Source organism: Peromyscus maniculatus, chromosome 9 (assembly GCF_049852395.1).
Source record: "Peromyscus maniculatus bairdii isolate BWxNUB_F1_BW_parent chromosome 9, HU_Pman_BW_mat_3.1, whole genome shotgun sequence".
Taxonomy (NCBI): domain Eukaryota; kingdom Metazoa; phylum Chordata; class Mammalia; order Rodentia; family Cricetidae; genus Peromyscus; species Peromyscus maniculatus.
In genome coordinates this window covers 118,517,269-118,533,563 of record NC_134860.1, presented here as the reverse complement: position 1 = coordinate 118,533,563, position 16,295 = coordinate 118,517,269, and the positions used below count along the sequence as shown (strand labels likewise).

At 48.8% G+C, this 16,295-nt stretch overlaps 1 protein-coding gene across 3 annotated transcripts in view; it reads right to left on the bottom strand.

Moving 5' to 3' along the window:
• Farp1 (FERM, ARH/RhoGEF and pleckstrin domain protein 1) overlaps window positions 1-16,295 on the bottom strand; it is a 264,856-nt gene that overhangs the window by 201,024 nt on the left and 47,537 nt on the right. For all 3 annotated transcript variants that reach the window (XM_076545576.1, XM_076545575.1, XM_076545577.1), the window contains exon 2: window positions 1,585-1,778. In XM_076545576.1, the coding sequence (XP_076401691.1) occupies window positions 1,585-1,755 (171 nt within the window). In that variant the 5' untranslated portion in view covers window positions 1,756-1,778. The remainder of the gene's footprint in view (window positions 1-1,584; window positions 1,779-16,295) is intronic.

Genomic DNA, 16,295 nt, shown 5'->3' with positions numbered 1-16,295 from the left:
AGAATTCTATTACTACATAGTGTCTACACAGCTTCTACGCAGATGGTAGCTTGGTATGGAGTGGTGACCTTTGCTCTCTGTCAAGAACCACAGTGGAATACAGTACAGGGATCCCTCAGTCTGTGTGCACATTTGATAGCTCCTCCACCTCAGCGTGCACAGGAACGCCATTTAACAGAGAGCATTGCTGGAGCCTGGGCCCCTAACAGGACCAAAAAGGAAAGAGAAATGAATACTTCACCAAACCAGTCTGGCAAGGCAGAGAGAACACTGGGGAGAGAAAGGAGGGCCATGTGTTCCAGAAGGCAGAACTCTCAGTGGGTGGCAGGTGCTTTCCCAACGTATTCTACAATTCCAGAAATTAGCAGTGGCTTTGTTCACTGGAATATGAAGTCCTAGGCCAAGTCCTTGAAAGATGAATTCCTCAGCAAGAAAATTAAAAAGGTACAAAGGCCATTTGCAATGTGTGATAAAATTGGTGGCTTTAAACACAGCCATTCTGAGCTTTATCTTTCCCTGAAACACTTAAATTCACACTCCCTGAACAATGTTCTGTGAAATAAATATAATTTACTGAATCATATCCCATAAATGATTAAATGATGGGTTACCACCGTTAATGCCGACTATTAAGTTTCAGACACTCTAGCCAAGAGAAATAATGAACGGATTGCCTCCACATTAGAAACAGGTGTGTTCCAAAAGGCTCTCTGGGTTGGTTGTTCGGAGTCAAGACTGGTTTTCCTCCCCTACAATCAATGATCGACACAGTGGCAGGTAGCCAAGAGAGAACACAAAAAAATGACGCATGAAGTGTGCTGAGGGGGCTCTAGCTGGTCTCTGTTCTGGGGACCTCAACAGGTTACACCCCCATAATTGGCATGGTGCCTTAGTCTTTAGCACGAGGCTGGGGAGCATCTGGAGCAGCGCTCTCAACCAACAGCATGGGGTGCTAAGGGCCTCTGACTCCACCCATTACCCCCACGGTCCCTTTCCTGGGATGTGGGGGGGCAGCGCTCTTGTTTCCACAGCTGCCGCATGGAAAGTCTGGGCCAAGAGTTTCTAAGCTCTCCATACAGGAAGGCCATGAGCTCACTTGCTCCCAATTTCCTCATGTCAGGATGATGTTACAGGGGCCCAACACACACGCACACCAGAGTGAGAACTGCCTGTGATAGCGACAGATTAAACCGCACCCCACTGAGAGCACCACCCTCCCCTCCAACAGCAATGTTGACATATACGTATCTTTAGATGTAGGTATACCACATAATGTACGCTAATCAGTTATACGAGATATATATATATATAGGCATGCTATATAGAGTACATAAAACACACATACACACATGATGACATCTATTTGTGTCTGGGAACTCAGAGTAAAACTGTAGCTAAGCCATTCTACATGTAACTAGATGTACAGGTGGTTCATGTACAGATCTGAAAAACAGATCCCTCAGAACCAGAACTGGAGTGAGGTACCTGAGCACACAGATCCTCTCCACACATCTCATGTCCCTGGGCCATCGCTGACCTTCCCATGTCTAGATGCCCACACCCTTGGACAAACCCCTGGCTTACTGGAACTTCAAAGGTCTCCTGGGTGTCATCCAGCATCTGGATTTTGACAGTCATGAGTTTTCCTGAAGGTGTAGGCGGCGGTTTCTGTCCTCGTTCCAAGGTGCTGATCCCCGAATTCTCCGGGGCCCCCAGACGTGAAGCTGGGGTGGGTTTCTGCTCTATTTCTCCCATGATGAAAGCAGCTTATACGATATCTGCAGGAAACGACAAGAGAGATGTATCAGAAGAAAGGACTCCTCTAAAACTACCTAGGGGACCCTGCAGGATCTCCTCCTGCTTTGAGACTCTACACCAGGAAAAGGAGCCCTCCACGCCTTCCCCACACAGGAACCACAAACAGCAGCCGCCAGTGTACCTGCCTGAAACGGCACATTGAGGCATTCAAATCTTGATCCATATCGTTCATTTGCATTTTTGCATACTGAATGTCATATTCTTTTCTAGCTTCGTGGTCAGCTCTTAATTATTCATACTATAGACTCGGCTGTGTTCCACTCTATCATTCTGTGTCTCCAATCACCAGCTCTACTTCTCACACCTTTAAAGTCGGGTGGGAAAGACGCAAACAGGACCTGGGCTCTGTCATTAAAACCCACTAATTATCTTGCAGGGGCTCGGTCACATACTAAGGAATGTGGTCATTCTGCAGATGAGAGGGCCACACACTGAGGCTTCCCAGTCGATAAGCTGAGAAAATAAACATACAGAGAGATCTACGAGACTGTGGCCAGGGCTTTGCTCTCCATCTCTGAAACTCATCTTGATGGCAAGAACGTCGCCATTTTCTTCTTTCTTGCCACCCAACCCTCCAACTAGCCCTCCTTCCCAAGAAGCCACAAGGCTTTGCCAACACTTGGGTACAGTACTGTACCTAAGTACAATCTTCTTTGTTCCCCAAGTAGTCCACCCTTCTCTCGGGGTCCCCCGCCTCTGTCCCCTCCCCCCATACTGTCTCAGGCTCTCCCTGGCGGAACACCCTTCCTGCACCTGGAAAGTTCTTTAATTGCTTTAAAGATCAGGTCAAATGTCACTTCCAGGACACTGAGTGCAGAGCTTGGGTGCTGTTGTCCATTCTGTGCTCCTGGTTTGAGCCAAAGTCGCTCCATACGGCTAAGCCTGGTGACCTCCCCCAACCGCACAAGGAACACCCTAAAGAGGCCTCGAATCTTGAGTGTTCTCTGTACCTCAGGACCTACTGAGGCTCAGTTTGGCACGAAGCTCGAGATGGCTGCTGCAGGACTGGTGGCCAGCAGGGCACTATTTGGCTTCTCTGTGTCACCAGAGTGCACAGGAAAGATGTCAACTCAAGATACAACTGTAAAGGGGGAGGGTCTCTGTGCGGGAAGAGGGGAAAACTGAACTCAGCTTGGCTACAAACCTTGGACAACATAAACAAAACAAAATAAAACAAAGCAAAACAAGAAACATGAAGCACAGATGGGAAAGACGTTCTAGGAAAGTGAACAGCACTTTGTGGGGGACCTAAGATGCTGTGGGGCTGGGAAGAAGGCTGCTGGCAGAGCACTTGCCAGGCTCATCCCCAGCCCTGGGGACGCGGAGACGGGAGTGGCCTGGAGCTCACAGGCTAAGCACAAGCAGATGAGTGAATCCCATGTTAAGAGAGACCCTGTCCTGGGACCTCCATACATGTACAGAGGAACAGCCAGCTGGCTTGTAAGCCTTATTCTAGAAGGTTCCCTGCCCAGCTCATTCATCAGCTCCCGCTCCTGTGGAAGCAAGTCCCCAAGAAGTTTCCCAGGAACTTCCTCATGGGCCTTTTTCCCTTCATGGTAAAACCTTCACAACCTCACAATATGCATAGAGTGGTCCAAAGACGCTAGGGTAGAGTATGGGGCCCCACCCACAATCCGCATCACTGACTCCAACTACTGGGATCTGCACCCCACACCCATCAGGAAGGGACACGAGCACATTTTAGGAAGCACCTCGCCTTTTGCTTCTCCCACCCCCATCACCCCACACTGAGACGTGAGAGGCCACTATTCACTTCTATACGACCCCGAAAGTCTAGGTCCCATGAGAGAGAACAGTTACAGACCAGCTTTAGGAGGACTGGCCCTCTCCTTCCTACACACCCACTGAAGACTCTACTCAGTTACCTGATGTCTTTCTAATCTCTGCCACAAATAAACATTCACCAAGCTCCTGCCTGAATCTGCTTGGTTATGTGGTCTAGGGAGAGACAAGACTGGACTGCCAACCTACAATTCTGAGCATGGTATCTTCTGTGGAGCGGAAGACAGGACACCCAGGGGTGCGCAATGAGTCAGGTGTGGGTGCTGCTGTATTCATTATGAAGTCAACAGGGCTCAAGATCCTCTCCATAAACCATGCAAAATTACTTCCATGGATGTGTTGTTATTTGATATCTTGTGGTTAAAAATAATATAACCTTCAGGGTAGACCACACTTGCAGTCAAGTGCATCTTCCCCATTCCCAGCCTCGTGTGTGTGTGTGTGTGTGTGTGTGTGTGTGTGTGTGTGTGTGTGTGTGTTACTGTGTGCTGAGCCCCAAGCCAGGCAGCTGATGCCAGGTAGGAAGGGAGGAACCTATTCTCACATCACTCCTCCACCCAACCAAGGTGCAGGAGTTGGAGCTGACCCTCCCAGCTCTCCCATCCCCACAGCCCTGCCTACAAACACACGTCTTTTGTCCTTATCTCCTGAGATGAATGTCTTCATTCCAGCACCTTGGTTTCTAAATCTCCACCCGAGCATGATTTACAGACCTGGTATCTAAACTTCCTTTCTCTATAGCCCTCAGATGACCCCATTCTTGTACTACTTCTGAGTATTGTCATTTCCCAAAGGATGTCACACTTGCTTTCTGTTTACATGCTAGAACGTGGTCGGCTGCTGAACACAGAAAGCTCTGTTGAATTCACATGTAAACTCAGTCACAGGCTTCAAGTGACACATCCTAAGTAAGCCCAGAGAACATCACAGGGATGCTTCAAATGCCTGACATCCCAACTGAGAAGCAGCCCACAATCCTGCAGTGTTGACTTCCGGGAAACAAGCCTAACCAACCCTGTGCATACATTAACGTGGGCTCTGTTCGCCTCTGCTGACTTCCCCAGCCGCCTGGATGCCCTGAGGGACAGTCAAGGAGAGGACAAGGTATCAGTCCTGTGGCATTCCACACCTAAAGTTAAGAGCTTACAAAGCTACTTGGCTCCTCACATCTCCTTGGAATGTCACTTTAACTGAGTAAAGGAACAAAAACTTTATCTGGCAGAGACACCAACAAGAGCTGTCGTGCCACAATGTCCCTGCTTCAGGAGTTCCTCTTGGAACTTCCCCAAAAGCAATAAGGAGCACAACATAAAACGCACACTCCTTCCCTGAGATGCAAAGACATCTGGACTCCCAAGGGGTGGCCAGACTTCAGTGAAGGTCACCCAGAGATGAAATGCCTGACAAGTTCTGTCCCAGCTGCAGATCTCAGACCAATATAAAGCCGGGTTCTCCAGAACAGGATCCCCTGGCTACAAACCAGCAGTGGTGTTCTCAGAACGACAGAGGCAGATGTGCAGAACAGCTTCCCTGGGCACAGGCAGGACCAAGTGAGGAACCCCACGAGCAAGCCACATGGAGAGGGAAGAGGGGAAGGCAGAGACCACAGCATAGACACTGCCAGGCTTCACCTAAGTTTCCCGTCACACACCCCAGGAGCTCTAAGAACCCCTCCTAGCAGGGGCAGATCCCTGTCAGCCTCCTGTGTGTGAGATTCCCACAGAGAGCTACCTGATAAACAACAAACAAACAAAAAACACAAAATGAAAAACACAGCCTCCTCTACTAACGAAGGTGGGTCCCGATAAGATGCTGGGCGGGCGAGCCAGAGGGCCAGCGAGAGGGCCAGCGAGAGGATGAGCCAGAGGGCAGGGCACACCAGAAACTCCAGCTCTCGAAGCCCACGTGTGAAGCCAGCCTGGGCTACACAGCATGGCAATGTCTCAAAATGACAAAAACAAAAAAGAAAGCAGTCATAACAAATGTCAGATCACCCATGACAGAGATGTCACTTGCAACAGATTAAACTCTTGCCAGGAAGTGGGCATGGTGGCACACAAGTGTAATCCCAACAACACCAGGGGCAGAGGCAGAAGGGTCTGGAGCTCGATGCAGCTCCACCTGCCGAATTGCCCAAACATACCATCGTAAGTTCACGAGACTTGATAAAATGAATGAGATCATATACACAAAAGCATATGGGGGCCTAGAAGAAACCAAGGACACCAGCAGGAAATCAGCACAGAGGCACACAAGGGTGATGAAAGTTCCTAATCCGAAATCTGAAACATTCCCAAATCCAAAACTTCTTTAGTGTCTCTCTAGGTAACTTGGGCTGCCCTGGAACTTGCTATGTAGAGCAGCTGGCCTCAAAAGTCACAGAGATCTGCCTGCCTCTGTCTCCTAGCGCTGGGATTAAAGGTGAGCACCACCATGCCTGGCCCAAATCCGAAACTTCCTAAGCACCAATATCATGTCCCAAATAGAAAAGTCCTAGTCTGACCCCATGTGAGACTGGAAACACTCAAAATTTACATTTGGGCTACCTGCATAAGATGGAAAGATAAGCAACCTTGTTTGGACCATAAGATCTCATCCCAAAATATTCCAATATCTAAAAGAATCCAAAACCTAACCCACTTGAGATCTTAGAGATTTGGAAGCGTCTCCAGGCAGTTTCACAAAAATGTGGGTCAGATGGAAAGCAATAAAAGGAGCTGTGCTCTGGTGAAGTGGTGGGCACTTCAAGGGGAGTGGTTCAGAGAAGGAGAGGGGCTGAAAATGGGGAAAAACAAGATAGAGAAGACATGAGACATGATCCGCATGCCTCCGCAGACTCAGAAAAGGGGACACGTTGTTTAGGGCATGATTTAGGAAAACATTCCAGAAAGATAAGCTGGGGATGGGGAGACAAAGGTGGGACCTGCCACCAAGCCTCACGACCCAAGTTCAGTACCTGGGACCCCCAGATTGATGGAAAAACTGACCACCACAAGGCACGCCACAGCATGTGTGCACCTACATTCAAACGTTCAAATAAGTAAATACAACAGGAAAAATGTCAACTTCTTTAAACGCACATCACATTCTAACAGTAAGTAAAGAACCACCGCCAAGACACTTCACTGGTCTTGGAAAATGAAAAAGTATTTAGGCACCTGAGCAGAAAGCGCAATTAAAATAGAGAGCAGAGGTGTGATTTCTCCATAGCCATATCCAAAGACTAAGCGCCAGAAACAACCCCAGACATTTGAAGAATCAAAATTTTAAGCCAGGGCAAAGATTCACTCAAATACAAGCAGCCTAATGTGCTCAACGGGTGAGAATTCTGAGGAATGTGACTTGCACCCTTTTAAAAGAAACTACTAGAAGATAAACTTCAGGAAAACAAGAAGTAGCCAAACAATGAAAAGCAGTTCATTCAAAAGTCACTTGCACTGTAAGACAACAGCTAAACAATTGTGAAGGTTGTAAAGACACTCCTAAAAACACAAAAAATACAACAAAACCCAGCAGGGTTTAAATAAACCCAAATGGCTTACACTTTCACAGCACTGTTCATCATGGAAGAAAATCAGGACAGGAGCTCCAGCAAGACAGGAACCTGGAGGCAGGAGCTGACGCAGAGGCCATGGGGGAGTGCTGCTGACTGGCTTGCTCCTCGTGGCTTGCTCAGCCTGCTTTCTTATAGAACCCAGGACCACCAGCCCAGAGTGGCACCACCCACCATGGTCTGGGCCCTCCCCCGTTGATCTCTAATTAAGAAAATGCCTTACAGCTGGATACGTGTGGCGGCATTTCCTCAACTGAGGTTGCCGCCTTTCAGATAACTCTAGTTTGTGTCAAGTGCACAGAGACTCGCCAGCACACTGGTGAAGGCTAACACCAGGACTGGAAACTCGTTCTTTATTGCACACTTTTTCAGACATTTTAAATTTTGTGAGACAGAGTGATCTGGGGAGATGGCTCAGTGAACAAGAATGCCTACTACATATGCTCAAGAACCTGAGTCTGGATCCCTAGAGCCCACAAAAAGACCAGGCACAGCACTGGGTGGGACACAAGAGCCAAGCAGACAAAATAGCAGGCCCCAGGATCAGCCAGAGGCCCTGCCTCAAAAAATATGACACAGACCAATAGAGAAAGACACCAGAGTCACCCGCTAGCCTTCATATGAGGCCCACATGTACACACACACACATACACGTGCATACACACGCAAGCGCGGCCAGGCCAGTGAGATGCCTCATCGGGGAAAGGTGCTTTGGCCACAGTCCTGACAAACTGTATCATCTTAGGGACCCACTTGAGAGGAGAAAGCCAACTCCTGAAAGCTGTCCTCTGACCACAAACATACACACATACACACATACACACACACACACACACACACACACACACACACACACATTAATAAATGCAATAAAAAAACCTCATTTTTGCAAAATTATACCCTATATTACCTACTAGGATATAAGTAAATAATTTTTCCTTTCCTAGTCCTGCTGAGGATTCCAGCCCTATCTAGACATAAATTAATAAAATAAAGTCAGTGAGAAGGGATACCTTTAAATCAAAATGGGTGACAAGGAATTATTTGCGCACAATAGTTAGTATTCCCCTTCCAGTTTTAAATGTAAGCGAATTACAAGTTCTAGCTTAGGAAAAACACATCCCAAGTTGTTATTCACAGGAGAAACCCCAAAGGAAGATGGGCAGGATCGGAGAGGCTGCCACCTGGAGCTCCTGGAACATTTCTTGATGCCACACAAGGAGGTCGAAGGAGTGTGCCTGTGCCACACTGTGGGACAAAAGTCAAGTGTGTGGACACCTGGGAGCGCGAAGTGAGAAGGGTGTGCATCTGTCTCCAACAGCTCCGCTCATCCGCTCTGCCTGTGGGAGCTGGGAACTACCAGGACAAAGACACCCTGTGTTCCTGGTCCCTTTGCCAGGCCCCAGGAGGAGGGGAGGGTGGAGACAAACCAGACCTCTGCCTGCCAGGAGCAGCACCTCCGGAGACCACACAGCTCAGCCTGGCGTCTCCCGGGCACTGTGATAAGAAGTTCTGAGAGCGCTCAACAGTAGCGATTCTGGCAGATGGGTTGACTTATTTGAGCAAGAGAAACTGTATACCACCCAGGTGGCTCAGAAGGGAGGCGGCTTGGATCTGCCGATTGTCCAGGAACGGGGCCATCTCTGAGCGGCTGGTCTACCCCAGCAGCCAGGAAGGGGAAGATGAACTAAGAAAAGGCAACTGTAATCAGCACCTCCATCTTCCTCACCTACCAAGTAAACACTGAGAACATGTAACGTGCTATATTGATTTAAACCAGGCATGGGGGTGCATGCCTGTAACTCCACACTCAGGAGAAGCAGGAGCATCAGAAGTTCAAGGTCATCCCCAGCTACATGACTGTGCAGCACATGAGACTGTCTCAGAGAAAATATTCATTTTAATTAAATCTAAATTAAATACCTCCCCCCCCCCAAATTTCTAGGGAACACTTACTTCTAAGGAAACTGAATAAAAGGAACATCTCTATTTTTAGCAGTTTTTACATGTTATTTAAGAAATCCAATTTGAGGCTGGGCGGTGGTGGCGCACGCCTTTAATCCCAGCACTCAGGAGGCAGAGCCAGACGAATCTGAGTTCAATGCCAGCCTGGACTACAGAGCAAGATCCAGGAAAGGCGCAAAACTACACAGAGGAACCCTGTCATGAAAAACCAAAAAAAAAGAAAGAAAGAGAAAGAGGGGGAGGGGGAGGGGGAGGGGGAGGAAGGAAGGAAGGAAGGAAGGAAGGAAGGAAGGAAGGAAGGAAGGAAGGAAGGAAGGAAGGAAGGAAGGAAGGAAGGAAGGAAGGAAGAAAGAAAGAAAGAAAGAAAGAAAGAAAGAAAGAAAGAAAGAAAGAAAGAAAGAAAGAAAGAAAGAAAGAAAGAAAGAAAGAAAGAAAGAAAGAAAGATCCAATGTGAGGTCTCCAGCATCCCTACCCTAGGGAAGAAAAAAAATTCAAATGTCCAGTTGTAACCATGTCCTTAACTAAAAACCCGAGTCTGCCCAACGCCAAGGAAAATGTCCAGATACCCAGCTTTGCAGCTCACTCCTCTTCAGTCACTGTTCCCCGTGAACTAATTAATGCTCAGCCCACAGGGCCCTGCTGACAGGAGCCTGCAAGTTCTCGCCTCCTTCCAGCAAGGCTCTCCCCACCCCCTCACCTCCCCGACTCCAGCAGGCCTCTTCCTGAGGACTCCCTCACTGTCCTCTCCCTGGAGTTAGATGTGCATTATTAACTCATAGCCACACGCTGTCTGGGGCTTTCTCCTCTTCCTGGAGTTAGTTGTGCATTATTAACTCATAGCCACATGCTGCCTGGGCTTTTCTCCTCTCCCTGCCTTGCCAGCAAGAGTCCAGGTGCCAGGGGGGCAGAGAGGGCTCCATGTCCCCTGCAATGTGACAGCATGTCTCTTTCTTCAGTGGACTCGACATCTGTAGGGCAGGGGTTCTGGGGCACATGCACTCTGCATCCTCTCCTCACCTGCCATCTCTGTAGAGCCACTGAGAGTCACAGACAGCAGTACCACCTGAGAGCTAGTAAGACACACGGGTTCTCCATCTCAGCCAGGCCCCCCAGATCTGTGTCTTGATAAGACTTTGAGTGCTCCAATGGAGGTTCTAGCCTGGGAATCACTGTTCATTTTTGTTCTTTTGAGACAGGATCCAACAGTCCCCACACTGGCTTTGAACTCATTACACAACTGACAATGGCCTTGAACTCCTGACCTTCCAGCCTCTGTCTCCCAAATGCTCCATGTGCTGGGATGACAGGTATGTGCCACCTCACCAGCTTGGTGACAGCACAGCTCTGATGCTCAGAGGTCCCAGGAGGGTCAGTGTAGACGAGATGTGTAAGCCCATCCATCACCCTTGACCAATTGACACACACTGACCACTTCACCAAGAGATCACTCTCTGCCAGGGAAACTCCCACACACACTGAATAATTGTCTGTTTCCGACAGATCATGGCAAGAAAAGAGGCCAACCCATGCCAATCAATTTTCAATTTACACTCTAACCTTCTCTCGACCAAGATGCTACCTTTGTTTACGCTCCCACCGATGTGAGGGAGCACACTTCCTGCATTCCAAGGATGTGCATTGACAAAATGGAACTGGGAAATGAAAGCTCTTCTGTCCCTCGGGAGATCAGGAAACCAGGGCAGAAAAAAAAAAAAAAAAAAAAAAAAAGCAGTAATTCAAATTTTGGAGATGGTCAGTTGCAGATTCTAATCACCCACATTCCTTCAGCTCTATTTCACCTCCAGGTACAGAGGCCCCGTCTTAATCTGCTTCCTACTGAAATGACAGAAAACCATGACCAAAAGCAACCTGGGGAAGAAAGAGGTCATCTCCTCTCACAGCTTACAGTCCATCATCCATCATGAAGGAAAGTCAGGACAGGAGTTCGAGGCAGGAACTGTTGTGGAGACCATGGAGAGATGTTGCTTACCGGCTTGCTCCCCAAGACATACTCAGCCTGTTTTCTTATATGCCCCAGGATCACCTGCCCAGGGTTGACACCTGCAGCGGAGCCCTCCCCCATCAACCATTAATCAAGACCACGTCCCCAAAGACTTGTCTACAGGCCAGTCTGATGGCGGTTCCTCTGCCCAGATGACTCCAGCTTGTCAAGTTGGCAAAAGGCAAACCAGGACAGCCAATGTGAGGACCATGTCAGGTGCAAGCCGACTCCTGTGAGGAGCCGCAGCTGCCAGCCCCTCTCGGTGTCCCAAGAATGATGTCTCGGCAGTAAAATCCAGGCACATTTCTTAAGCCGAGCCAAACTCACACTCTTTAATCACAGGCACTCGCCAAAAGGTTCTCTTCCGGAATGACACAGGACAGCCTCTCCAAATGTGTGGTGAGTGCCCAACCCCTGGCTGCCTGGCCACAGTGAAGGCAAAGTCTGCTACCCGGTTTACTCACTCAACATCTATACAAACAGGTACCTGATGTCTAAGGTATATCGCCTAGGGTCACAAGGATGGAGCTCATCACCACCCGCAGGCACTGACAGGACTACAGCAAATGCGCTAGTGCTTGGGAAACAGTGATTTGTTTCCCATCACACCAGACAGCTCTGCCCTTAGGAAATGAAGGTGGAAGAGAGAGGGACACCAGACGAGAAAGAGCAGGTGCTCCGAGCCGACTGTGAAGCCTGCACGCTTACTTCAGACACGGTGCTGTCCTGAATTCTCACGTCTCCCACAGGCTGAAGAACTGGCACCTGAGTTGGACCCTGAAAACAGGGGAACAGGTTGGATATGGAGGTGCACACCCGTAATTCTAGAGCCTGAGAGGTGGTCACAGGAACACTGTGAATTGGAGGCCACCAATTTGGAGAGATACTATATTGGAAAGGGAGAAACGCGTGTGTTTTTTTAAATATCAGTGGTGGCAGGTGGCCTGAGTGGATCATACACATACTTTTGTGTTCGCCAGTCTTCATTAAGCATCCACTGCAGAGCAGGAGCTGGCCAGGTCCTAAGTCCAGGTGAGCAGAGGCAAGAAAATAAAAAGGGGAGAACGAGAGACGAGTGGAATTGAGGACAAAGACTAGGAAAAGCCCTTTCGCTCTGGACACTACGTGTTCCCACGCGGTGGTTGACAGACGGAGGCAGCAGACAGTCACGTGGACACCAAGTGCCTCAGCCTGTAATTAATAAAGAGACTCTTTTCACAGCAGTTGTTTAGAAAGACTGGACAGGAGCATTTTCCCATACACCTTTTCTCTTCATATGGCTTCACAACGGTGCATCTCTCTCCTGAGTGTGGTAACTCTGTGATGGGCGGAGGATGGACCAACAGTGATGATCATTAACTAAGGTGTGTGCTTGCGTTGGGGCCTCATGTTTATGCCACACACTGCACAGGTTTGACTGCTGTACCACTGCAGTGGCATTCAGAAGACTATGCCCGGACATCTGTTCTCCATCTATGCATCCTTCCTTCCCTAAACCTCACCCAGACATCCACTCTGTGTCTAGAGTTCTATTTTCTCCAGATGAGCATTAATGAGAATTGCACAGTATATGGCCTGTCTTGGCGTTCTATTGCTGTGAAGATACGCCATGACCACGGCAATGATCATAAAGGAAGGCATTTAGCTGGGGATGCTGCTTACGGTTTCAGAAGCTTGTCATGATGATGCAGAAGTAGCCGAGAGCTTTACATCCTAACCCTCAGGCAGCAAGCCACCGGACCTGGCATGGGCTTTTGAAGCCTAAAAACCCACTTCCAGTGACACACCCCTTCCAACAAGACCACACCTCCCAACTGTTCCCCAACAGTTCAACTGGGGAGCAAACCTGCGAATATACGGCCCAAGGGGCCACTCTCAAGCAAGCCAGCATTGGCCTCGTCGCGTAAGCCTCAGATCTTAAGGTGTATGTGACTCGGTCGCCCATTTCCTTCTGCCACCGAGGACTACTCCACTGAACGGGTGACCACTGTTTAACCAGCCTTCTGCTGAAAGACGCCTTGGCTGCTTCCAGGTGTTTGGTGATTTTGAAAAACTTTCCAGTCAGAGAAGTGGAAGGGAGTAGATGTTACCTCCAAGGGTGCAGGATCAACTTGAGGTTGGGAATGACAGCCAAGCCGTAGGGTTCAGTGGGCAGACACTGCTCTATCAGTGTCTAGCCCTGTCCAGCTCATATCTCGTTCCCAGCAGGTTATTTCGCTGTCTTGACTTGTCAGGTAATTGAGCTTATCTCAGAGGCCCTAGATAAAAGTGTCTCCTTCAGTTCGTGAGAAAATGGAAGGTTTAGTAACTACATATGTTTGGAGTAAACAACAACAACAAAAAGCACTAGGTACTTCCTTTAGTACGCCAAAAAGCAAAGTTTGCTTTTAAATCAAGCCAACATATTCCCAGCAAGCTGATTATTTAATAAAGAAATAGTCAATAAAAACTTTGCTTCCCGTTTATGACCTCTAAGACTGTTGAGGTTTCACGCTCTCTGGAAAGAATACTGAAGAAATCAATGCCTGGAACGTAGCTCAGCTGGTGCCTACCTAGCAAGCAAGAAGCTCAGAGTCCAGCCAATCACTGCAAAGAACAGGCGTAGCGGTGTGAGGCTGTAATCCCAGCACTTGGGGAGTGGAGGCAGGAGGATCACAAATTTAAAGTCATCCCCCGCTACACAGCAGGTTCAAGGCTACCCTCAGTGACCGAAGACCCTACCTCAAAAATGAGTAAATAAATATAACAGCACAAATAGGAAAGTAATGTGCAAACTGAAATGTTTCTATATCCTGTGTCATAGTCACTAACTAACCAAAAACCACTTGTTTAAAGCTTGCCAAATCCACAAAGTGTAAATCAGAGGCCTCCTCTCCCCTCACAACGAAGTCACTAGAGACAGTCTACTCCAATCTTATTTGAGTCACAACTGTGCAGTATTACCATAATCCAAAGACACAATAAAACACGAGTGTAAAGGGTACCATGTCCTTCCTTCAGAATCAATGATTAATTAAATAGTGAAATGTCAGGGAATATATACATAATAAGAAAACCAAACCCCTTGTGAAATAATGAGGAAGTTTAAATGTCAGCCTGGTTGACACATGAGGTATTCAATTAAACACCGTTGTCCATGTCAAAAAATGAATGACTAGAAATGGTGCACTGTTGCTGTAGCCTGCTTCAAGGGAGAAGCCAAGGCTGGACTGTTCACACACCTGAGGCCACTCTATAAAACAGAACAATAGCTGGGCCACCTGGCTTAACCCCAACCAGGACCGTCTGGAATGCACCATTAAGTTAACTTAATCATTCGTATAGTGTGGGGCGGGGAGGGGTCTTTGGGTTTCTATTGCTGTGAAGAGACACCATGACCACGGCAAGTCTTATACAGAAAAGGATTTAATTGGGTCTGGCTTACAGTTCCGAGGTTTCGTCAGCGGCATGCTGGCACACGTGGTGCTGGAGAAGTAGTGGAGCATTCTACGTCCAGATCTTCAAGCAGCAGGAAGAGAGAGAGACACTGGGCCTGGCTTGAGCATTTTAAACCTCAAAACCACTCCCCTTTCCCAGGGAGACACTTCCTCCAAAAAGGCCACACCCCTAAAGGTGGGGGATGTTAATTTAACCCAACCAACACTCCTGTTGCACCTTCTCCATCAAGTACAAGCCTAAGACCTTTCTCACTCCCTAAATCCTCACAACCGCCATTGGGTGGACCGAGTCCCGCTGGCAGATGAGGAGACTGAGGCAACACAGGTTAAGCCAACCCACCCAAGGAACCCCTGCTGCCAAGTGGCAGTCAGAGAATGAGATCCAGATGTCCAGGGCCTGTACTGATACCCACCGCCTGTGTGGGATGACAAGTCCAGGGACGCTATGATTCAGCCTTTTCAGGTGCCCTCACACAGCCTCCTGAACGCTCCCTCCCTCTCCCACAAGTGTCTGTCAGTCAAGCTCTGTGCCACAAAACCCACTGAGAACGCCAGGGCGGGAATGTCTCCTGGGGAGGTTTGAACACACTCACCAATGAGGAAGCAAACTATGATCCAACCAAGTCCAGCTCAGAGAAACGGCCAGTTCAATGGGCTTACGGGACAGTAGGTGACGCCGAAGTAGCCAGAAGTTCTCACCCCAGCAGGGACGGCAGCTGTTCAAACGGCACTCCGTCCCCCACCCACACACTTTAGTGAAATCTCCCACACTCTATGTACTCTAAGCCCTCCTCAGGCCATGCGGCCACGTGCCCCTCGGACACAGTTACATACAGCTGGGAGACAGGTGCAGGAAGGATGTCGGGGATCTCAGGTGAAGACTAATGACCCTCTCCATCCCCTTTTCTATGAAGAAATGTCAACAGGCAGATCTTGAGGGTCTCTTTCCAGTAACTTAGATGGTAACTTAGGATGTTACGTATTCTACACCAGATAGCAATGGAAGAAACCCACCAACTGTCAACGTGTTTGCTGGGTGACTATTAGACTCACATAGTGTTTGGTAAGCTATCTGTAATTCTAGATCAGGACCTTTCAAAGTGTCTGGAAACCGTTAGCAATGTGACAAAACTCTATGCACCCAGGGATGGGGCCACACGGAACACATGTTAACACACGGAACACATGTTAACACACGGAACACATGTTAAAGTATGTCCCCGTGGTGCCTATTGGGCCACACGGAACACACGTTAAAGTATGTCCCCGTGGTGCCTATTGGCCTCTGTCCCTGAGCCATCAAAAGAGCACCCAGCCAGCACTGTGGAAGGGCCTCCCGAGCCTGAGACAGACAATACACAGACAAGTCACTGTCCCTCTGGAATTCCATGCTTCAGGAACCGCTCAAAGACACAGCAGACACCATACAATGTCCAGAGACACCGAGACAATGGCTCCTGCCCAAAGGCAAGCTTGGTGCCCAGAGAACTACGGACACAGAGACACCTGGACCTGACCCTCAGCCCTGCATCACTAGAGACAGCAGTGCTGTGGGGGTGGGGGCGGAGCTCAAGACCGCTCTGGGCGGAAGAGCAGCCAGCATCTGTGCAGGCATCAAAGCCTGCGGCTGCTGACGTTCCGTCCTCTACAAAACCCGCTACCCATGTGCAAGTGCCATTCGTTAGACACACGCATTACTTAAGAGTCCAGGTTCTA